Here is a 17,713-nt window from a genome sequence, read left to right on the forward strand (position 1 = left end):
CGGATTTAGAGGTCCTCCAAGGATGTAATGTATCTTAAAGGGAGCCCGGTGCACAAATCATCCTGCTTTAACGTAGATAGCCTACCATAATGCATGCAATAGTGGTTGTTTTCACGGTTCGAACCCGTGACCTATACATCAGAGGGAGACAATTTTAATATTGTTCTAAGGCTACGCTAATGTATGCATTGTGATGTAATGCATCTTAGTTAAGAATTTTCCATGTCATTCTGTATTTGGAGGATTTTTACGAAACAAAAGAGAGATTTTCAAAGTTTACAGAAGGATTTGTAAATAATCAATTGAGGGTTTGGAGAATTCAGCAAAGCATTACTTAGATATGATATTTTTTTTTTTGGATTTTTCGTTCAGTCGATGTTTGAGAATTAGTTTCGGTAGTATTTTGCTGCAATAGAAGCATTTCATGGCTTTCTCTTTCATGAATAATGGGTGATTGTCTACCTATTGGTGCTTTTGTCTTTGTCGTAATTTGCGACAAAATTGTAGTATTAGAATGAAGTGTGCCAGAAAAGAGTAGAATAGATACAGAGCAATCATATATCTGATCCATGTTCTGGATTAAGGCAAAGTTAGATTGAATGTACCCCTTTCAGTATACTGGAGCCAACTAATCTTATTTGAGCGTTTGGTAATGGATTGGAACATTGGCGTTATGTAGAAAACAGAACTATCAGACCACTAAAAGATAATAACTTTGTTCCAAGTGGTGGTGCTGAGTTTTTAAAATCTGTGCTGGTTACTATTGTGATCTGCATTTGTTGGTATGTCCATCTTCTCCCTCAGTGTGGACAAATGGAGCTTTATCCAATCTCGCCCTGTAGGTGGTTAATAGTAGACAATATTTGGTATGAGTGGATGCTCCTTCTGTGGATTATTGAGAGGGGAGTCTTACAATTCTGAGAGAACTTTAAGGTGGAACTGTTGTATTGAAGAAGTTTTGTTTGGATAATCACATATATCAAATGATATGACCTTTAATCCTCAAGAAGCAATTTATCATATTACTTGGATCGAGCTGCAAGCTTTTTCATTTTCATAATCAAGGTCAATTTTTGGTGCAGTTTGTGATGTTTGGATGTCTGTAGTTTCAACACACTAGGACTTCTATGTCAATTTTTATAGTAGCTGGTCTGTGCTGTTTCTTCTATTTACTTGGGAGTATGGAAAAGAAGTCGCTCTGGGAAAGGAGATAGTGTAGCTCTAGCTGTCACCAAGATTACTAAGAGCTGCAATATCCTACCAAATCTCAATCTTGACACTGGTCATGGTACCCACACTGCTAATATTGATGAGTCAGCAATGGAATTCAAAGAATTTAAGCCACGTGATCCTCGATACACTGATTACCCTGTCAAGAACAAAGGCGTTCTATGACCTTACTTGGGTATGATCTACCATGAAAGGCATTGTCCAACTCATGCAAGGAAGTTACAGTGCCTTATTCCAGCCTTATGGGACATGTTACCCCATTTGTATGGGAAAAAGCCGGGATTATGTTCCTGTGCCAATTCTCCATATAAGAGCTTGACAGTTAAGAAGGCGGATTCAGAATTGGTTTCAGTATGAAGGTATTTTATTTTTGGTTCCGTGAAAGAGGAATACAGTTTCCACTAGGGGCAGACAAATATATTTATCAGCATGCTTCAGTAGTAATCCCAACCCAAATTTGGCGTCTGTGGACTGCTGGTTGTTAGTATTTGTTTTCTGCTGAGTAAATCTTTCTTATTGTAAAAGAGATCTATCCTTCTCTTCTACATGAAAAGTGTAGCCTGTATTTCTGTTATTCTGTTATCTGTTTTGGCTAACAATGGTTTTTGGTGCTTGGTAGGCTTATGGGTGTGCCTGCTGTTATTATTGGTGTCTTAGGAACAATTAAAATGCCATATCCATCTGGGGCCTTTGATATGTCTCATTGTTGTCGTTGTCTTATCCCATGGGGAGCTACTGTATGAATATTTCTGTTATTATTGAGAAATCATAGTTGATAACATATTTGATTTGGAAAGAGTTTCTTGGTTAAAATTCCAGAAGAGATTGTGACTCACTTTTCTCCCTTTTTTGCATGTTTCCCTTATGTTCTGTTGAATCATTTACTTGTCTGGTAGCATCTCTTTAACTGTAAGTTTATTGTTTCTTCATACCGATGGAATCTTCGATATGGGGATATTACAGCGCACACCACAATTATTCTGAACTCTAGTAAGCCTCCCCTTTCTGTAGAAGCTATAATAAAAGATCGACTGGAGTTCTTTTGTTGCATTTGGCATGTTATTATAAGTTATATTCAATGATGTATGCGGCCGTCACTTTTTCCATATTTTTGTTGCTGCTTTTGTTACGACCCCATTTTCCCGTCCAACTGAAACTGGATTGATTTTCGTTCTTCATTACAAGGAAAATTGGAAGCATCTAACTCGGTTATCCATCCATAATCATCATTGCCGCCATCTTCTCCACCTAGAACCACTATCTTCTTGAGCCAAAAAGACAACTGTTTTCACATATTCCATTGCGGTTGCATCATCTTTTCCATCCACCCCACCCCCGGGTGCCCATTGTCTTCGCAGTTCACTTATTCCATCATCTTTGCAGCCCAAGAACCAACTGTATTCCAACAACAGTCATATAAAGATCTTATAGCAGATAATAAATTGAATTTTTCTTCTCTCTCCATCTGCATTTCAGTTTAATTTCCCTTTTACTTTTGTGTTTCTTGAGAATCAAGTCCGGGTTCTTGGAATTACAGTATTGATTTTCCGGCAAAGTTCGTTCTTTCTTTTGGAGATTTATCGGTTTTCCGGTGAGCTTTCCGACGAGGCGTACAGAAGATTTTCAGAGAGTATATACGGAACATTTGGGTTGAGTGGTTAAACAAATCGAAATCGAATACAAATCCAAAAAAATCCGATTGATTCTCGGTCCGCGAGTTTCAAACGACGACACCGTTCCTCCAGCTCGTCGTAATCCATCACGGCTAGATTTCCGTTAACTTCAAAGGCTGCAATTCAGGTTATATTGTTTCTCTCTTGCCTTGATATTTTAATAGTTTGATATTTTACCGTAATTGTATCTCATTGCCTGCCTATTTTGTTCTTGAATCTTTAGTTAGTATTGGCCCTAGCATTGTTAAATTAATTGCATTAGTGATAACTTTGCATTATAGTTTTGCACATTTTCTTTGTGATCTTTAGTTGTAGATTATAGCCCTCTTTAGCTCTTGTACTGTATTTCTTCACCTGTTTTTCTGACCTTTAGTTGTAGATTATAGTTCCTGTTAGTTCCTTTATTTTATTTCTTTACCTGTTTTGCGACCTTTAGTGGTAGATTATATTTCGCTAATTTATTTTATTTTTGTCGCTTGTTTTCGTGATAGTGCTTGCGTAGTGACTTATAGATTATAGTGGCTTTGGTGAACGATGGTAGGGTAAGGTCTTGTCCTCGGGGGTGTCAACGGGGAGGGGGGTAAGAGGGCTAAGGGAGCTACTAGGCTGAGAGTGGGTCTTGGAACATAAGAACTTTGACTAGAAAATCTGTAGAGTTAACGAAGATTCTCGAGAAAAAGAAGATTAATATAGCTTGTGTACATGAGACTAGGTGGATAGGAGATAAGGTGCGGGATGCGGGCAGTTTTAAACTTTGGTATTCTGGGAGAGTGGGGGGCAGGAACGGGGTAGGTATCTTGGTTGATAAGGACCTTCGTAAGCTAGTGGTGGAGGTTAGGTGGGTGAATGACAGACTGATAACTATTAAGCTAGTTGTTTGAGGTTTTACTTTGAACATAATCAGTGCGTACGCACCCAAGCATGCTTGGATGAGAAAGTCAAGAGGCATTTTTGGGAGGATTTGGATGAGATGGTGTGTGGTATCCCACATACCGATAAGCTTTTCATAAGAAGAGATTTCAACGACCACATTGGAGCGACGTTTGGGGGGTATGATGATGTGCATAATGGCTTTGGTTTTGGAGATAGAAACGGAGGAGGAACGTCTCTGCTGGACTTTGCTAGAGCATTTGATTTGTTGATAGAAAACTCGAGTTTCTCGAAGAGGAGGAAGCACTTGGTCACCTTCCGGAGTTCGGTGCCCGAGACTCAGATTGATTATTTACTCTGTAGGAAGTCCGATAGAGGTCTTTGCACGGATTGCAAAGTCATCTCGAGTGAGAACCTCTCGACCCTTCATAGGCTTCTGGTCATGGACCTTGAGATCATGAGGAAGAGGGCAATGTATAGCCAATATAAGATAGAGTGGGGATCCTTGGCGGAAGCTAAAACGCAGGAGTTGGGGGTCAAGCTGGTGACTATGGGGGTTTGGAGGAGTAGTAGGGACGCAAACGCTATGTGGACCACGACTGCGCAGTACATTAGGGAAGCTGCGAGAGAGGTATTATGGATCTCAAGGGGTTACTCTGGCGGTCACAAGGGAGACTGGTGGTGGAATGGAGAGGTTCAAGGAAATGTGGAAACCAAGAAAGCAGCGTATCTGAAGCTAGTGGAAAGTGTAGGCGAGGAGGAGAAGAGGGCGAATATGGAGCATTATAAGTCGGCTAAGAAAGAGGCAAAGCTAGCAGTTACCGCGGCCAAGACTGCAGCTTTTAGTCGTTTCTATGAGGAATTAGAGGGTCGAGGTGGGGATAAGTGGTTGTTCAGGTTATCCAAGGCGCGAGAAAGGAAGACGCGTGACTTGGACCAGTGAAGTGCATCAAGGACGAAGAAGGTAGAGTTTTGTTGGATAATGGGCTAATCCATCGGAGATGGCAGACCTACTTTCATAGTCTCTTAAACGAGGAGGGAGACATGAGCATTGTACTATGTGATTTGGAACTCTCTGGGAGCCGCTGTGACTTTGGGTACTGTAGGCGGATTAGAGTTGATGAAATTGAGGGGGCTATACGTAAGATGAGCAGAGGCAAAGCGACCGGGCCGGATGACATCCCAGTGATGTTTTAGAAGAGTGCGGGCAAGGCAGGCTTGAAGTAACTCACTAGATTATTTAATGTCATTTTTAGAACGAATAAGATGCCCGAAGAGTGGAGGTGGAGCACGATGGTTCCTGTATACAAGAATAAGGGTGATATCCAAAATTGCAATAACTATTGGGGTATCAAGCTGCTTAGCCATAGTATGAAAGTCTAGGAGAGAGTGGTAGAACTAAGGGTGAGAAGGAGTGTGTCTATTTTCGAGAACCAGTTTGGGTTTATGCTGGGGCATTCGACTACAGAAGTCATCCACCTTGTTAGGAGATTGATGGAGCATTATAGCGAGAGAAAAAAGTACTTGAATATGGTGTTCATCGAATTAGAAAAGGCGTACGATAAAGTTCCGAGGGAGGTTTTGTGGCGATGTTTGGAGGCTAAAGGTGTACCTTTTACATACGTTAGGTTGATTAAGGATATTTATGATGGAGTAAAGACCCGAGTAAGGACGGTGGGTGAGGACTCGAACCATTTTTCGGTTATGATGGGGTTGCATCAGGGGTCGACACTCGGCCCTTTTTTGTTTGCTCTGGTGATGGACGTACTGACGCGCCACATCCAAGGGGAGGTTCCGTGGTGTATGCTATTTGCATATGATATTGTATTGATCGACGAGACGCGAGACGGTGTGAACGCAGAGTTAGAGGTATGGAGGCAAACTCTGGAATCTAAAGGTTTCAAGTTGAGCAGGTCCAAGACAGAATACTTAGAGTGTAATTTCAGTGGCGAGACTCAAGGAGGGGAAGGGGAGGTGAGGCTGAACTCGCAGGTCATCCCTAGGAGAGGGAGTTTTAAGTACCTTGGGTCTATTATTCAGGTGGATGAGAAAATTGATGAAGACGTCACATATCGTATTGGCGCGGGATGGATGAAATGGGGACTCATTTTCGGCGTTTTGTGTGACAAAAAGGTGCCACCGAAACTTAAGGGTAAGTTATACAGAGTGGTGGTCGGATCAACGATGTTGTATGAGGCTGAGTGTTGGCCATTCAAGATCGCTCATATCCAGAAGATGAATGTAGCAGAGATGAGGATGTTGTGATGGATGTGCGGGTACACCAGGTTAGATAGAATTAGAAATGAGGTTATTCATGACAAGGTGGGTATGACCCCTATTGAGGACAAGATGCGGGAAGCGTGACTTAGATGATTTGGTCATGTGAGGAGGAGGAGCACAGACGCCCCAGTGAGGAGGTGTGAGAGGTTGACATTGGAGGGCCTACGAAGAGGTAGAGGTAGGCCTAAGAAGAGGTGGAGAGAGGTGATTAGACAAGACATATCGCAACTTCAGCTGACTGAGGGCATGACCCTTGATAGGAAGGTATGGAGACAAGACAATAGTATTGACGCATTTATGACTAACCGTTGTTTTCTTTCATTGTTGATCACCTTATTGTCTTATTCTTTTTATTCTGCTTTTATATGACTTTTTGGTACCGTCCCTTGTCTATATTTTCATTATTGTGGTGCTTATACTTTCCTGAGCCGAGGGTCTATTGGAAACAACCTCTCTATTCTCGCCAGGTAGGGGTAAAGTTTACGTATACACTACCCTCCTCATACCCTACGGTGTGGGATAATATTAGGTATGTTGTTATTGTTTTTGTTATTGTTGTTGTTGCTGTTTGTTGTATTCAATGATGTATGGAGTATGGTTGAAATGGATTTCCTTGCATATTTAGTGACATGCAGTATGGTTGAAATGGATTTCCTTGCATTTTTAATGTCACTTCTTGCTGACTCAGTTACATTTAGTGTCTGGTATGTCTAGTTCCAAACACCTTCAATATTATTGGCTTGTCGCACCCAAGGGTATGACATAGTAGTTAATGAAGCAGACCGAGGACCATGAATCTTGGTTAGAGTTACTTGTTACCTATGCTAGTGGAAGATACCACTTCGGTGGAAAAATTGAGGTGAGTGCAAGCTGAGCTGCTTGTCACCACCTCATAAAAAAAGAAAACATCATTCACTTGTTATCATTTGTCTCTGTTTAACAGTTATGGCAGCCTAAATCCTAAATACTCTGGTTTATTAACAGAGGGGCATCTAGTCAATACAAAACTCTGTTCAAATGGTGGTCAATGCTTGTTGAACATATAATCATATATATGACAGCATGAATACCCCAGCGTAAAGCTAATTGCATAATGAGAACCTATGACAACCATGAAATCACTACTAAAAATTCTGCAAAAACCGACCAAGGTTGACCGACCAACTTTGGTCGATCAAAAAACCGACCAAATTTGGTCGGTTTTTCAAAAAAAATTTTTTTTAATTTTTTTTTTTTTACGAAACCGATCAACTTTGGTCGGTTTTCTTTGGCGCAAAAATGCGAAAAACTATTTTTGAGTCCCGCGAAATTTATGTTTCAAGAAACCGACCAACTTTGGTCGGTTTTTCAATTAAAATAAATAAAAATTAATATTAAAAAAAAGACCAAAATTAGTCGGTTAATTCGGCGGATCATTTAAAAAAACCGACCAACTTTGGTCGGTAATTTTACTTTTTAATAAAACCGACCAACTTTGGTCGATTATTTTCGTGCGAAAATACAATTAAAGAGTATAAATCAAATCAAAGGCAATCTTAAAATAAAATGTACCAATGGTCTAGTGGTAGAATAATATCCTGCCACAGTACAGACCCCGTTTCGATTCCCAGATGGTGAATCTTTTTATTACATAATTAAAATACCGACCAACTTTGGTCGGAAAAAACCGACCAACTTTGATCGGAAAAAACCGACCAACTTTGGTCGGTTTTTTCGCAATATTTTTTTTTTTTTAATTTAATTGACCGACCAAAGTTGGTCGGTAATTTCCGACCAACTTTGGTCGGTATTCCTTTCCGACCACAAAAATACCGTCCACACATAAATGGTCGCGTTTTGGTCGATTTTTGGCCATTACCGACCAACGTTGGTCGGTTTTTTTGGTCGGTTTTTACCGAATTTCTAGTAGTGAATATGAAGTTGCTTCTTGTCCAAAATGAGTTCTTAGTAAAATGTGGTGCAAAATTTTGTTGCTGCTCAGCATCACCTGCTCAGCATACTTACTTTCTCAAAGTAAAATAAAATTATGTAGCTGCTCAGCGCTGGGATTTCCAGAGAAGTTAAAATCTTCTGTTGTTTATTTAGTGCATTCCCTTGAGGACTATGATGTTTCCTCAGGAATCGCTAATGGACTATTTTCTGGAGTTTCTGCTAAGGCATTTCTGAAAGACAGCAAGAAATGGAAGAAACATGCAAGCGCTTATAATAATATCAACAAACTCATTGACGCACCACAACGTTATGGACATGAATGCATGACTTAGGAGGTTTTGTTGTGTAATGCATGTTATGCCAATAATAGCCAAGAAAAATACATTGGAAGTTATCTATGATTGAGGACTATAATCACTTAAATGGTGGAATTATGAACTTTTGAGCATAGATTGATTAGTTTATGTAATTTTTGACTAGCTTCGAGTTGTTTGGCGTCAAATTTGGAGGTTTGAGAGCGTTCTTGAATTGGGAAGTAGGCTTTGAGATGAGTTAAGTCTCCTTTCTAACCTTGTAAGAGGTAATTAACTCCATAGGTGAATTAAATATAAATGTGTACCTATTTGTGGGGGCTACGTACGTACGAGGTGACGAGAGTCCGTATGTAGCTACTATTATGCTATCGTCTGGGTAGCTCAGGAATCGTATCATGCCTTATTCGAAATGTGTGTGCCCTTACTTACTAATTCAATTACTCTAATCATGTTAAAATTTGACAAAAGAATTTGAAAAAGGGCTAAGTTCACCTATTTAAAGAATTTATTAGAATACTTGATTGTAAATGGAAATTCGTGTTTCCTTAAAAATAATTGCTGTTTGTGGATCAGGTCGAGCGCCTCAGTAGTAAATAAATGCATCTATGGTTCGCGTCGTTTGACCCTCCGGCAGTGCACAATTTAATATTATGTTGGACCGGGCCATACGCCCTCGGCATAATTGTGCATGTTAATTATTTGGAACTCTCCGTGATTTATATTGTTAAATGCCTTGAAATGTAAGTTATTAAATGATATGACTGAAATTGAGATTTTAATTATGAAAGAAGAACTTATCTCTTCCCGTTATTGAACTGTCAGTATTATTCATGATATTCATACTTAGCATAACACTTTAATTACATTATTGTTGGCCCTAGTAAGTGTCAAGTCGATCCCTCGTCACTACTTCTTCGAGGTTAGGCGGGATACTTACTGGGTGCATATTATTTATGTACTCATACTACGCTTTTGTACTTAATTGTACAGGATCTGAGGCTGGTGCATCTAGTCACCCGTCCGGCACGCATACCTGATCTTGGACCGAGACTTCACGGTGAGCTGCCCCCTACTGAGCTGCTCAGCAGCATGCCGGAGTTTCTCTTTTGTTTTTATCTGTCTATTATGTTTCAGACAGTAGGATAGTCATCTTTTCTATATTCTACTAGTTGCCCACACACTTGTGACACTATATCTTGGCACGTATTAGTAGACTTTGATTTTTGGGTTGTAATTCAATAGTTATAACTTCTTTTAGATGTTTCCGTTTGTTTGCTTTAAAAATTCTTTATTTATCAAATACTTTAAATATAAGTAAAGCTAAATGTTGGAATTTCTTAATAAACAAAAACAAATGAGAAATCACTAAGTTGTTCATTGTTGGCTTGTCCAGCAACGGTGCTGGACGCCATCACAGCCTGACATGGAGTTGGGTCGTGACATCGGCATAATTTGTGCGTAATAATTCTTGGAGTCCAATTATAATTGATATTGTTTCATTTCCTTGAGAGATTAATTTGTTAAATGATGGAAATTAATTTGAGATTTACTATCAGTGAAAGAATTATTTATTTATTTCTTGTTATTGAGTTTTCAGCTGTATTTACATAATCCATGCTTAATTATAATTTCGGTATTTTATTATTAGCCCATAGTAAGTGTCGAAGTCGACCCCTCGTCACTACTTCTTCGAGGTTAGACTAGATACTTATTGGGTACACGTGTTTTATGTACTCATGCTACACTTGTTGCATATCTTGTACAGGTACATATATGTCTAGTATTCTTATGGGCGCAGAGGCGTGGCTATTGCGGGGACTTAGGTGAGCTGCATCCCATGTTACGTATCCGTAACACACAGAGTCTCCATCACAGTTATTTACATTCTCCTGTCTAATTTGTATTCCAGACAGATGATGTATTTTATCATATTTCCTAGTTGATGCTCATGCACTTGTGACACCGAATTTTGGGGTTTCCTATTGACTGTTTAGTATGGTAGTTCATGTAATTATAATTGTTTCACCCTGTAAATTCTATTTCATACTATTTAGTTAATGGAAATTATGATTTCAAAAGGAATAAAAATGAGTAATTAAGTGGATCAATCATCGTTGGCTTACCTGACGGCGGTGTTAGGCGCCATCACGACCTAGGATAAGTGTTTGTCAAGTGTGCAAATAGAATAATACGGTATCTCAGGATTATGAATTCCCCAACTTCCACGGTAGGAAACAGTGGTTGAGAAAGGTTAGTAAAGTTCTATTTTTGTTAGTCTGCAACTTGCCTAATATGATCAACTTACATCATTCATATAATTACCACGTTCTCTCCTCAACTTGTCATATAATTACAATTACTACCGAGGGTTAGAGGTTAGTGCCAAAGGATTGTTAACTTGTTAGGAAGCCTCACGTGAGGTCGTACAATGGGAGATAAGATAAAATTTCTTCATCTGTCTCAATACATATAACGACGTTTGAATAACGCATTATTTAAGATATTAACTTCACTTATATCTATTACAATATTATAAGATAAAATACAAAAAATAATGGAGTAAAAAGAAAAAAGTAGTTTTACAGAGAACAACGTATAAAAGCCTAAAATTTGTATAATTTTACGTATTTAAATTTTTAAAATGATAAAAGTTAACTAAAATATAATATCATCAAATATTTTGTGAAGCCCCAAAACGAAAAATATTGTATATATAAATTGAAACGTAATAAAATCATGCGCATTCTGTATTGCATGGTCCACACCTCTTTAGCCAAGCTGCCGCACATGAACCTTATGAAACCCCTAGTTTTGTCAAGCTACGAAATGGTCCACCAAGGGGTACTGCATCTTGTAAATTGAAATGTCATTTATTATTATTTTTTAATTATTTTTTTATTTTTAAAATTTCATTGATCTTCATATACCGAATTAGACATTTGCTGACAAGAAGCTGTCAAGTGACGTGCTTAGTGGATACGACTTTCAGGCATCAAAGATTGTCCTGTAAAATCCTACTTAATATTTTTATTTTTGTTTAATCATTTGGTATCAAAATTTTGATGGACTGATTAATTTGGATTAACACCGGATAATCCTACAGGGGAAGTAAAACACTCCAATAACAAAAGGATATCCATTCTAGTAAAGCCTAATGTTGAAATTACTGCCTTTTGAGTAATTAATTTTGTAACCTTACCTCTTGATTTGTTAATTGCACACACTAGTCAGAGCTCGCCAGATACCACACTAAATTTCTATTTCATATGAAATGTTTTGCTATATCTCAAGTATCAGCAGATACCTAGCATGCTACGTAAAAATCATAAGTTATATAGAAAGAGATTGATAATTTCAACAATTTAAAGAGTCAAACCATTGAAACTTAGAGTAGAATGTCTTGTTTTTTATATTAAACTATCACAGTTAATGACTACTGTTGTTTAACTGTATTTGTAAAACAATTATGGAGAAGATAAAATAACATAAATGTAAATGAAACAGAATTTAATCCGAGCCCACTGAATTCACAGTGTTTCCTTAAGGAATTTAATCCCCTCCTAGTACCCAAGGTTGTGGATTATTTCCTCCCAGGATGGAACGAATTACACACTGGTGTAGCGATACTTCAAACACCAATATTTCAGCAAACACAAAATCGGTAGCAAATCACACTTACTAATACTTTGTTTGTAGTTAAAACAATGCAGAAGAAAGGAGGAGAAGTCAGAAATTCGTATGAAAAATCTGAAAGAGTGGACTGGTATTTATAGGTACAAACTGTTCTTCTGAAGAGGTGCAAACTGTTTTGTAAATGTCTTTTACAAAAAGTGAAGGGCATATACTATTACGTTTGGATTTAATATTAATATTCCGTTTACAAAAAATCGGATATTTATGTTAATAAATTTGGTATTGGTATTGGTATCCGTAGCCATAGCAGAAGCCGAGACAACTACAACTGGAATATGTAGATTAAAGTAAGTCATTGATCTCTACTCGTTATAAGTCAAACGACATCATATAGAATAAAACTAATTAAAGGCAGGATGAAAATAGTCCAATGGATCTCTATACTCGTTGTAAATTCACCTATGATGCAGCAAAGTTACGTACGCCTAATAGATGAAAAGAAAGTAACAGAATGACAGATGATAAAATATTTAATTATAATTAACAATGGTTGGGCAAAGAAGCATCAGCTCTTGAAATGGATGGATAGAAACCAATAATACTATCCAAACCTTGCCATATATATATGTATGACATAGCTGATACTAGCCAGTCTAAATAGAGAGAGAGAGCGTCTCTCCTACACTACTGGCCTAGTGGCCAAACGCTAATTAAATATAACTACTAATGTAGTTGCATGTCTCTTGCAAAACTTTGGAATCCAAAATAACAAGATGGAATTAAAGTGAAGTACAAAATAGAGGTAGCAGTTGAAATTAGTATGCTTCTAATAATGGCAATTATTGTCACATAAGTAAACTTCTAATAATAGCAGCTTGAGCACTATCACTCTCAGTAGAATCCAAAAGCACCGATAATCGTTCACTTAGGTCTTCCACTTCTCTGTGTAAACTTCTTATGTAGTTACATGTTTCTTGCAACACTGTGGAAGCTGTAACCTGCTTCAAACCAAATGGTAAGATAAAAGTTATAATTATTCACGTGATCATATACTAACTAATTAAACCTTTTATTTAATTAACATAAGCTCAAATAATGCATGTAAACAAATGTGAGTACTCTACCAAGAAATATAATGAAGTGACAAAGAGTCCTATAAATGTGACTAGCAAGAAATATTATGAAGTGACAAAGAGTCCTACACCACATGCTGCAACAGAGTATTAAATGAGGGCTTGTGGGCATGAGAATATGACCCTCAAACTTATCCCTAAAAAGAAAACGAAGGCCACATAAAATATGAATGGCTTCATGAAAATGTGTTCATTTGTGCACACACAACATGGATATAGTAAGTAATTGAAGACAACAAATGACCAATGTGGAGTAAATATAGCTAACAAATATTCGGATTTAATTATATACATGACAATACCAATTTTTTGAACGATCAGTGTAACTATGTTAGTTACTAGTTTTATCAGGTTAGCAATATTTAATACGTACTATAGAGATTTATTTATGTTATCTTATAAGCGACATAATTGTGTATTACACCAGTCAATACATAGAACTTAAATTCAAAAATATATATTCATGGTACCTTGTCAGAACGCCTATTGCGGATTTCAGGTATAAGCAGTTGTAACTTAGATACCAGATCGGCAATTTGATCATCGCTTATTCTTGAAACTCCTGACTGTCTCGAACGTAATCTTCGGCTTGACATTGTCAGGGGAACTGAGAAGGAACTCACAATTCAAACAATAAACCAGAACGGAAAGAGTTTGTGATTAAGCTGTCAGAGAGAAGTTATAATAGAATCTCGAGTGAATATTGTGTGAGTTCTGTTGAGTGGGAGTTTAAAAAGAGCAGAGGATAGTAACTATTTCATAGACAAGTTATGGACAAAGAGATATGGGAACCATAAAGAAGAGTAAGAGAAAAACACTAAGCAAGAAGTGTTGGAGGTGAAGATCAATAGACAAGTGCATGGGAGAAAACTGTGGGCTATTCTTGTTTTTATAGTAAGTTTGAAATATATAGAGAGGAAATAGAAGGAATCGGTGAAAGAGAATAAGGAGGCTAGGGTAGGCTGGATGGGTTGGTGGATTATTAGAAAATATGATTCATGATTTTGAGTAGAGGTTGATTTAGAATTTAAATAATATTATTGAGAATTCAATCATTAAAATTTTTATTATTGAACCTAAATTATTTTTATCCACATATATATATATATATATATATATATATATATATATATATATATATATATATATATATACTTCATTGAAAGGTTTTTGTTAAAGAAATTACAATTCACACGTTTATTCGTGAGTGGGGTCAAGAAAAGTTATTGTAGCCATTGTTTTTTTGTAATAATAAACTTAATTTTAGTATAATTATGCGCGGAGTAACATATATAAAGATATGTGTATGTATACGTGTATATATGTCGAATTGAACATAGATTTGCTTATAATTGTTAGGTTCACAAGGCGATAGTGGAAGGGGAGGACTTAGTTTTGGACAATCCTAATTAACTGTTAGGATTGAGTTAGGTTTAAATTTCAATTTCTAAGACTTATTCTAATTTTTGGTTTACCCGATTTCATGTCACATATTATATTGTCCACGCTTCATTTGTCAGATTTGGTGTGGGGGTGTTACATTCAAATATTAGTAGTTGATGGAGAACTTGGTCTCTTAACTTATATGATTTTGAGCGGTTCTCAGCTCATGAGTTAGATTTTGGATTAAATTAGATCCAAGATTCATTTTCTGATCAATACTTATATTGTTTTTACTTTATTGTGGGTTAAAGGGTAGGAGAAGGAACGCGTTGATGTCCTTCTCCATATGTCTCCTAAACTAGAGGTTAGTTTACGAAGTCAAGTAGGGGAAGAAGGCTAATAGAAAATTTGCCCTTGTTTATCTGCCAATTTTGGGGCCTCTTGTGTCAGTAGCAGCACGCAAGCCCATGTTATCTTATTATCTCCCTGTCATTTTAATATAACAACAAAGACCACTTTAGTCTCTATACCTTCCCCCACCCCACCCCACCCCACCCCAACTCCACCGTATATAAAATTAATTCTATTAACATACTATAAGAAATAGTATCTGTATTTGAATTCATTTACATTTTTTGTTTTATGATGACTTGATGATGATTTGAAAGAGATGTGAATCATATCCATGACAACGAGGTTGGAGTAGAGTAGTGCAGCTATGTGTAGAACTAGGGGATGTACCATTTAAGATATTCACGTAACTTAATAGTTTTGATCCAAATCTTGTATCCGCAGAGGCACAGCCACAATGTCGGCTGCTGGTTCGGTCGAATTCAGTAACTTTGGTTCAAATCATGTTTTTATCTTAAAATTTTATTAAATATGTATAAATTATTAATTTAGAACCCAATAATTTAAAAGGATTAAGATCCCGAACCCATAAGCTTGAAGTTCTCATTTCGCCTCTATGTATACATCTTAAAAAGTTTAATTTAATATGTGCAAATTATAAATTAAGAACCCAATAACTCAAAAGAATTAAAATCTAAAATTAGTACACATCAAATCATAAATCCGCCTCTAGAGCTCCCTCCGTGGAATAATTTTCTTCCATTAACTCTTGGCTCTTGCTTAGTAATGTCAGCCGATGATCATTAAACCCTTCTTTCTTTACCTAACTTCAGCAGGACAAACCCAATCAATGGTTCTGGCGTAGAAGAAGTAATTGGACAGACTCTCTTTTTCTGATGACGATGATTTTGATGATGATATAGGTGAATATGGATATTCGACAAGAAGAATAGAGGACAAATAAAATAAAGAAAAGAAAACAAAAGATAAAAGAAGATTATAACTTGTATTCTTTCCATGAACAAGAAAGGGATTCCAAGTTAACCTCTCAAAGAAAAATGAAGTCTAGCTAGGAGTGACATTCTCTAGACCTTTCCAACTTATCATATCTAAGTCATAAAAGGTTTTGTTTCATCCATCACTTAGTTAAACTGCAGAAGTCTTCCAATTTGCATTGTTATAAGCTTCATTTGTTTGGAACTCAGAGGTTTTCCTCTTTCTCTTGAGATTCATTTATTGCTTTTAGTTTAATAAATTTTAACCACCTTAAGGTGGGTAATAAAAAGATTTAACATTTCACCATTAGACGAAAAATAGCAGATCTTCACCTTGTTTAATCTAGGAAGATAGTCCCTCGGTTTCAATTTCTTTGGATGTCACGGCCCAAAATCTCACCACAGGCGTCGTGATAGCACCTAGTCTCTAAGACTAGGTAAGCCGATTTCAATTACATTTTGAAGCTATTTCTTTTAAAACTAACAACGGAAATAATTACAATATACAACCTCCCAAGACTGGTAGTACTGAGTCACGAACTCTAACTGAATACATGGAATGATCACGAGTACCGAATATACAATACTGTTTGATTACAAATTAACAGTACAATGAAATAAAAAGACTCCAAGGGACTGCGACGACTAAGCAGCTCTACCTTGAATCCTTACGATCTCGCTTTAACTCTGCTCAAGTCCGATGTCTCCAATACCTTGCTCTGCACAAAAATGTGCAGAAGTGTAGTATGAGTACATCACTGTCGATACCCAGTAAGTATCAAGACTAACCTCAGTGGAGTAGAGACGAGGTGCAATCAAGACACTCACTAGTCTAATAACCTGTGCAATATAATATACAAAATAATAGGAAACAAATAACAATAAGGACAACATAAAACAACCAGTGATGTGCACAGTAAGACAATAAAATCACCATTAATATCGCTCAACAATTGATAAATACATTTATACCCAGTTAAATCAAGTTCTTCAATTAAATATCTTTCACACATAATTCTTACGAATAAAACTCTTTTTCAAATATAATTTCCTCAAATAAACATCTTTCGAATATAAAATTCTTTCAATAAATATCTTCAATTATAATTTTCTTAAATAAATATCTTTCAAATACAATTCTTTCATATAATTCTTTTTGAATAAAAATCCTTCCAAATAAATATTTTGAATATAATTCTTTCAATTAAAAGTCACCATGTGACACCTCATTTCAAAATCATAAAAACACGGGTCTCAGCCCATTTTCATATTTTTCGTAAACACGAGTCTCAGCCCATTTTTCATGTTTCCACGGCACCTCGTGTCCATAATTAAATCATCATATTTTTCCGGCACATCGTGCCCTCATTTCATATCACAACTAGACGGACAACTCATGTGCCAAATATCATTATCATTTCATTACAGCACCTCGTGCCCACATTTCATATCTCAACTGCACGGACAATTCACGTGCCAAATATCCTCATTATTTACTCACGACACCTCATGCCCACATTTCATTTTATAATCTGCCTGGCCATAGCCACAGGCTCTCAATTTCACCATAAATCAGATTGTTATCAATTTACCAACAATAAGATAAATTACACAAGGTATAAAAATAAATACAAGAAAATCACAACATCACATGAAAATCATCAAAACCACAACTCCACATCATCACATATCGTCCATGATAATAGCCACCTTTATCGCTCCTATTGCCACCCTTATCGCTCCTATAGCCACCCTTATCGCTCCGATTGCCACCCTTATCGCTCCTATAGCCACCCTTATCGCTCCGCCCAGACAATATCAATAGCCACTCTTATCGCTCCTATTGCTACCCTTATCGATCCGCCCAGACAATATTCCAACAATACAATAACAGTGAAATGCCACCCTTATACCCACAT

General features: G+C 37.0%; 2 protein-coding genes and 1 pseudogene across 2 annotated transcripts; 2 read left to right on the top strand and 1 right to left on the bottom strand.

Annotated features, from left to right (window-relative positions):
• Positions 1-446: 446 nt before the first annotated feature.
• LOC142167280 (putative methyltransferase PMT2) lies at positions 447-2,006 on the top strand (annotated as a pseudogene).
• A 1,867-nt stretch (positions 2,007-3,873) lies between these two features.
• On the top strand, positions 3,874-4,716 carry LOC142167281 (uncharacterized). Its single transcript, XM_075227444.1, has one exon. The coding sequence runs from the start codon at positions 3,874-3,876 to the stop codon at positions 4,714-4,716; it is 843 nt and encodes a 280-aa protein (XP_075083545.1).
• A 7,968-nt stretch (positions 4,717-12,684) lies between these two features.
• LOC107785611 (transcription factor PRE6-like) lies at positions 12,685-13,977 on the bottom strand. Its single transcript, XM_016606953.2, has 2 exons — positions 13,536-13,977; positions 12,685-12,930 (listed from the first exon to the last, which is right to left on the bottom strand). The coding sequence occupies exons 1-2, from the start codon at positions 13,659-13,661 to the stop codon at positions 12,778-12,780; spliced, it is 279 nt and encodes a 92-aa protein (XP_016462439.1). The 5' UTR covers positions 13,662-13,977; the 3' UTR covers positions 12,685-12,777.
• Between the last annotated feature and the right edge of the window lie 3,736 nt (positions 13,978-17,713).

Source organism: Nicotiana tabacum, chromosome 12 (genome assembly GCF_000715075.1).
Source record: "Nicotiana tabacum cultivar K326 chromosome 12, ASM71507v2, whole genome shotgun sequence".
NCBI lineage: Eukaryota > Viridiplantae > Streptophyta > Magnoliopsida > Solanales > Solanaceae > Nicotiana > Nicotiana tabacum.

Excerpts from the sequence above, each read along its gene's own strand:
- LOC107785611 (XM_016606953.2), bottom strand. The coding sequence starts at position 13,661 with ATGTCAAGCCGAAGATTACGTTCGAGACAGTCAGGAGTTTCAAGAATA. Across the intron at positions 12,931-13,535 it reads GCAATAGGCGTTCTGACAAG|GTTACAGCTTCCACAGTGTT; the intron begins GTACCATGAATA and ends GGTTTGAAGCAG.
- LOC142167281 (XM_075227444.1), top strand. The coding sequence starts at position 3,874 with ATGGTGTGTGGTATCCCACATACCGATAAGCTTTTCATAAGAAGAGAT.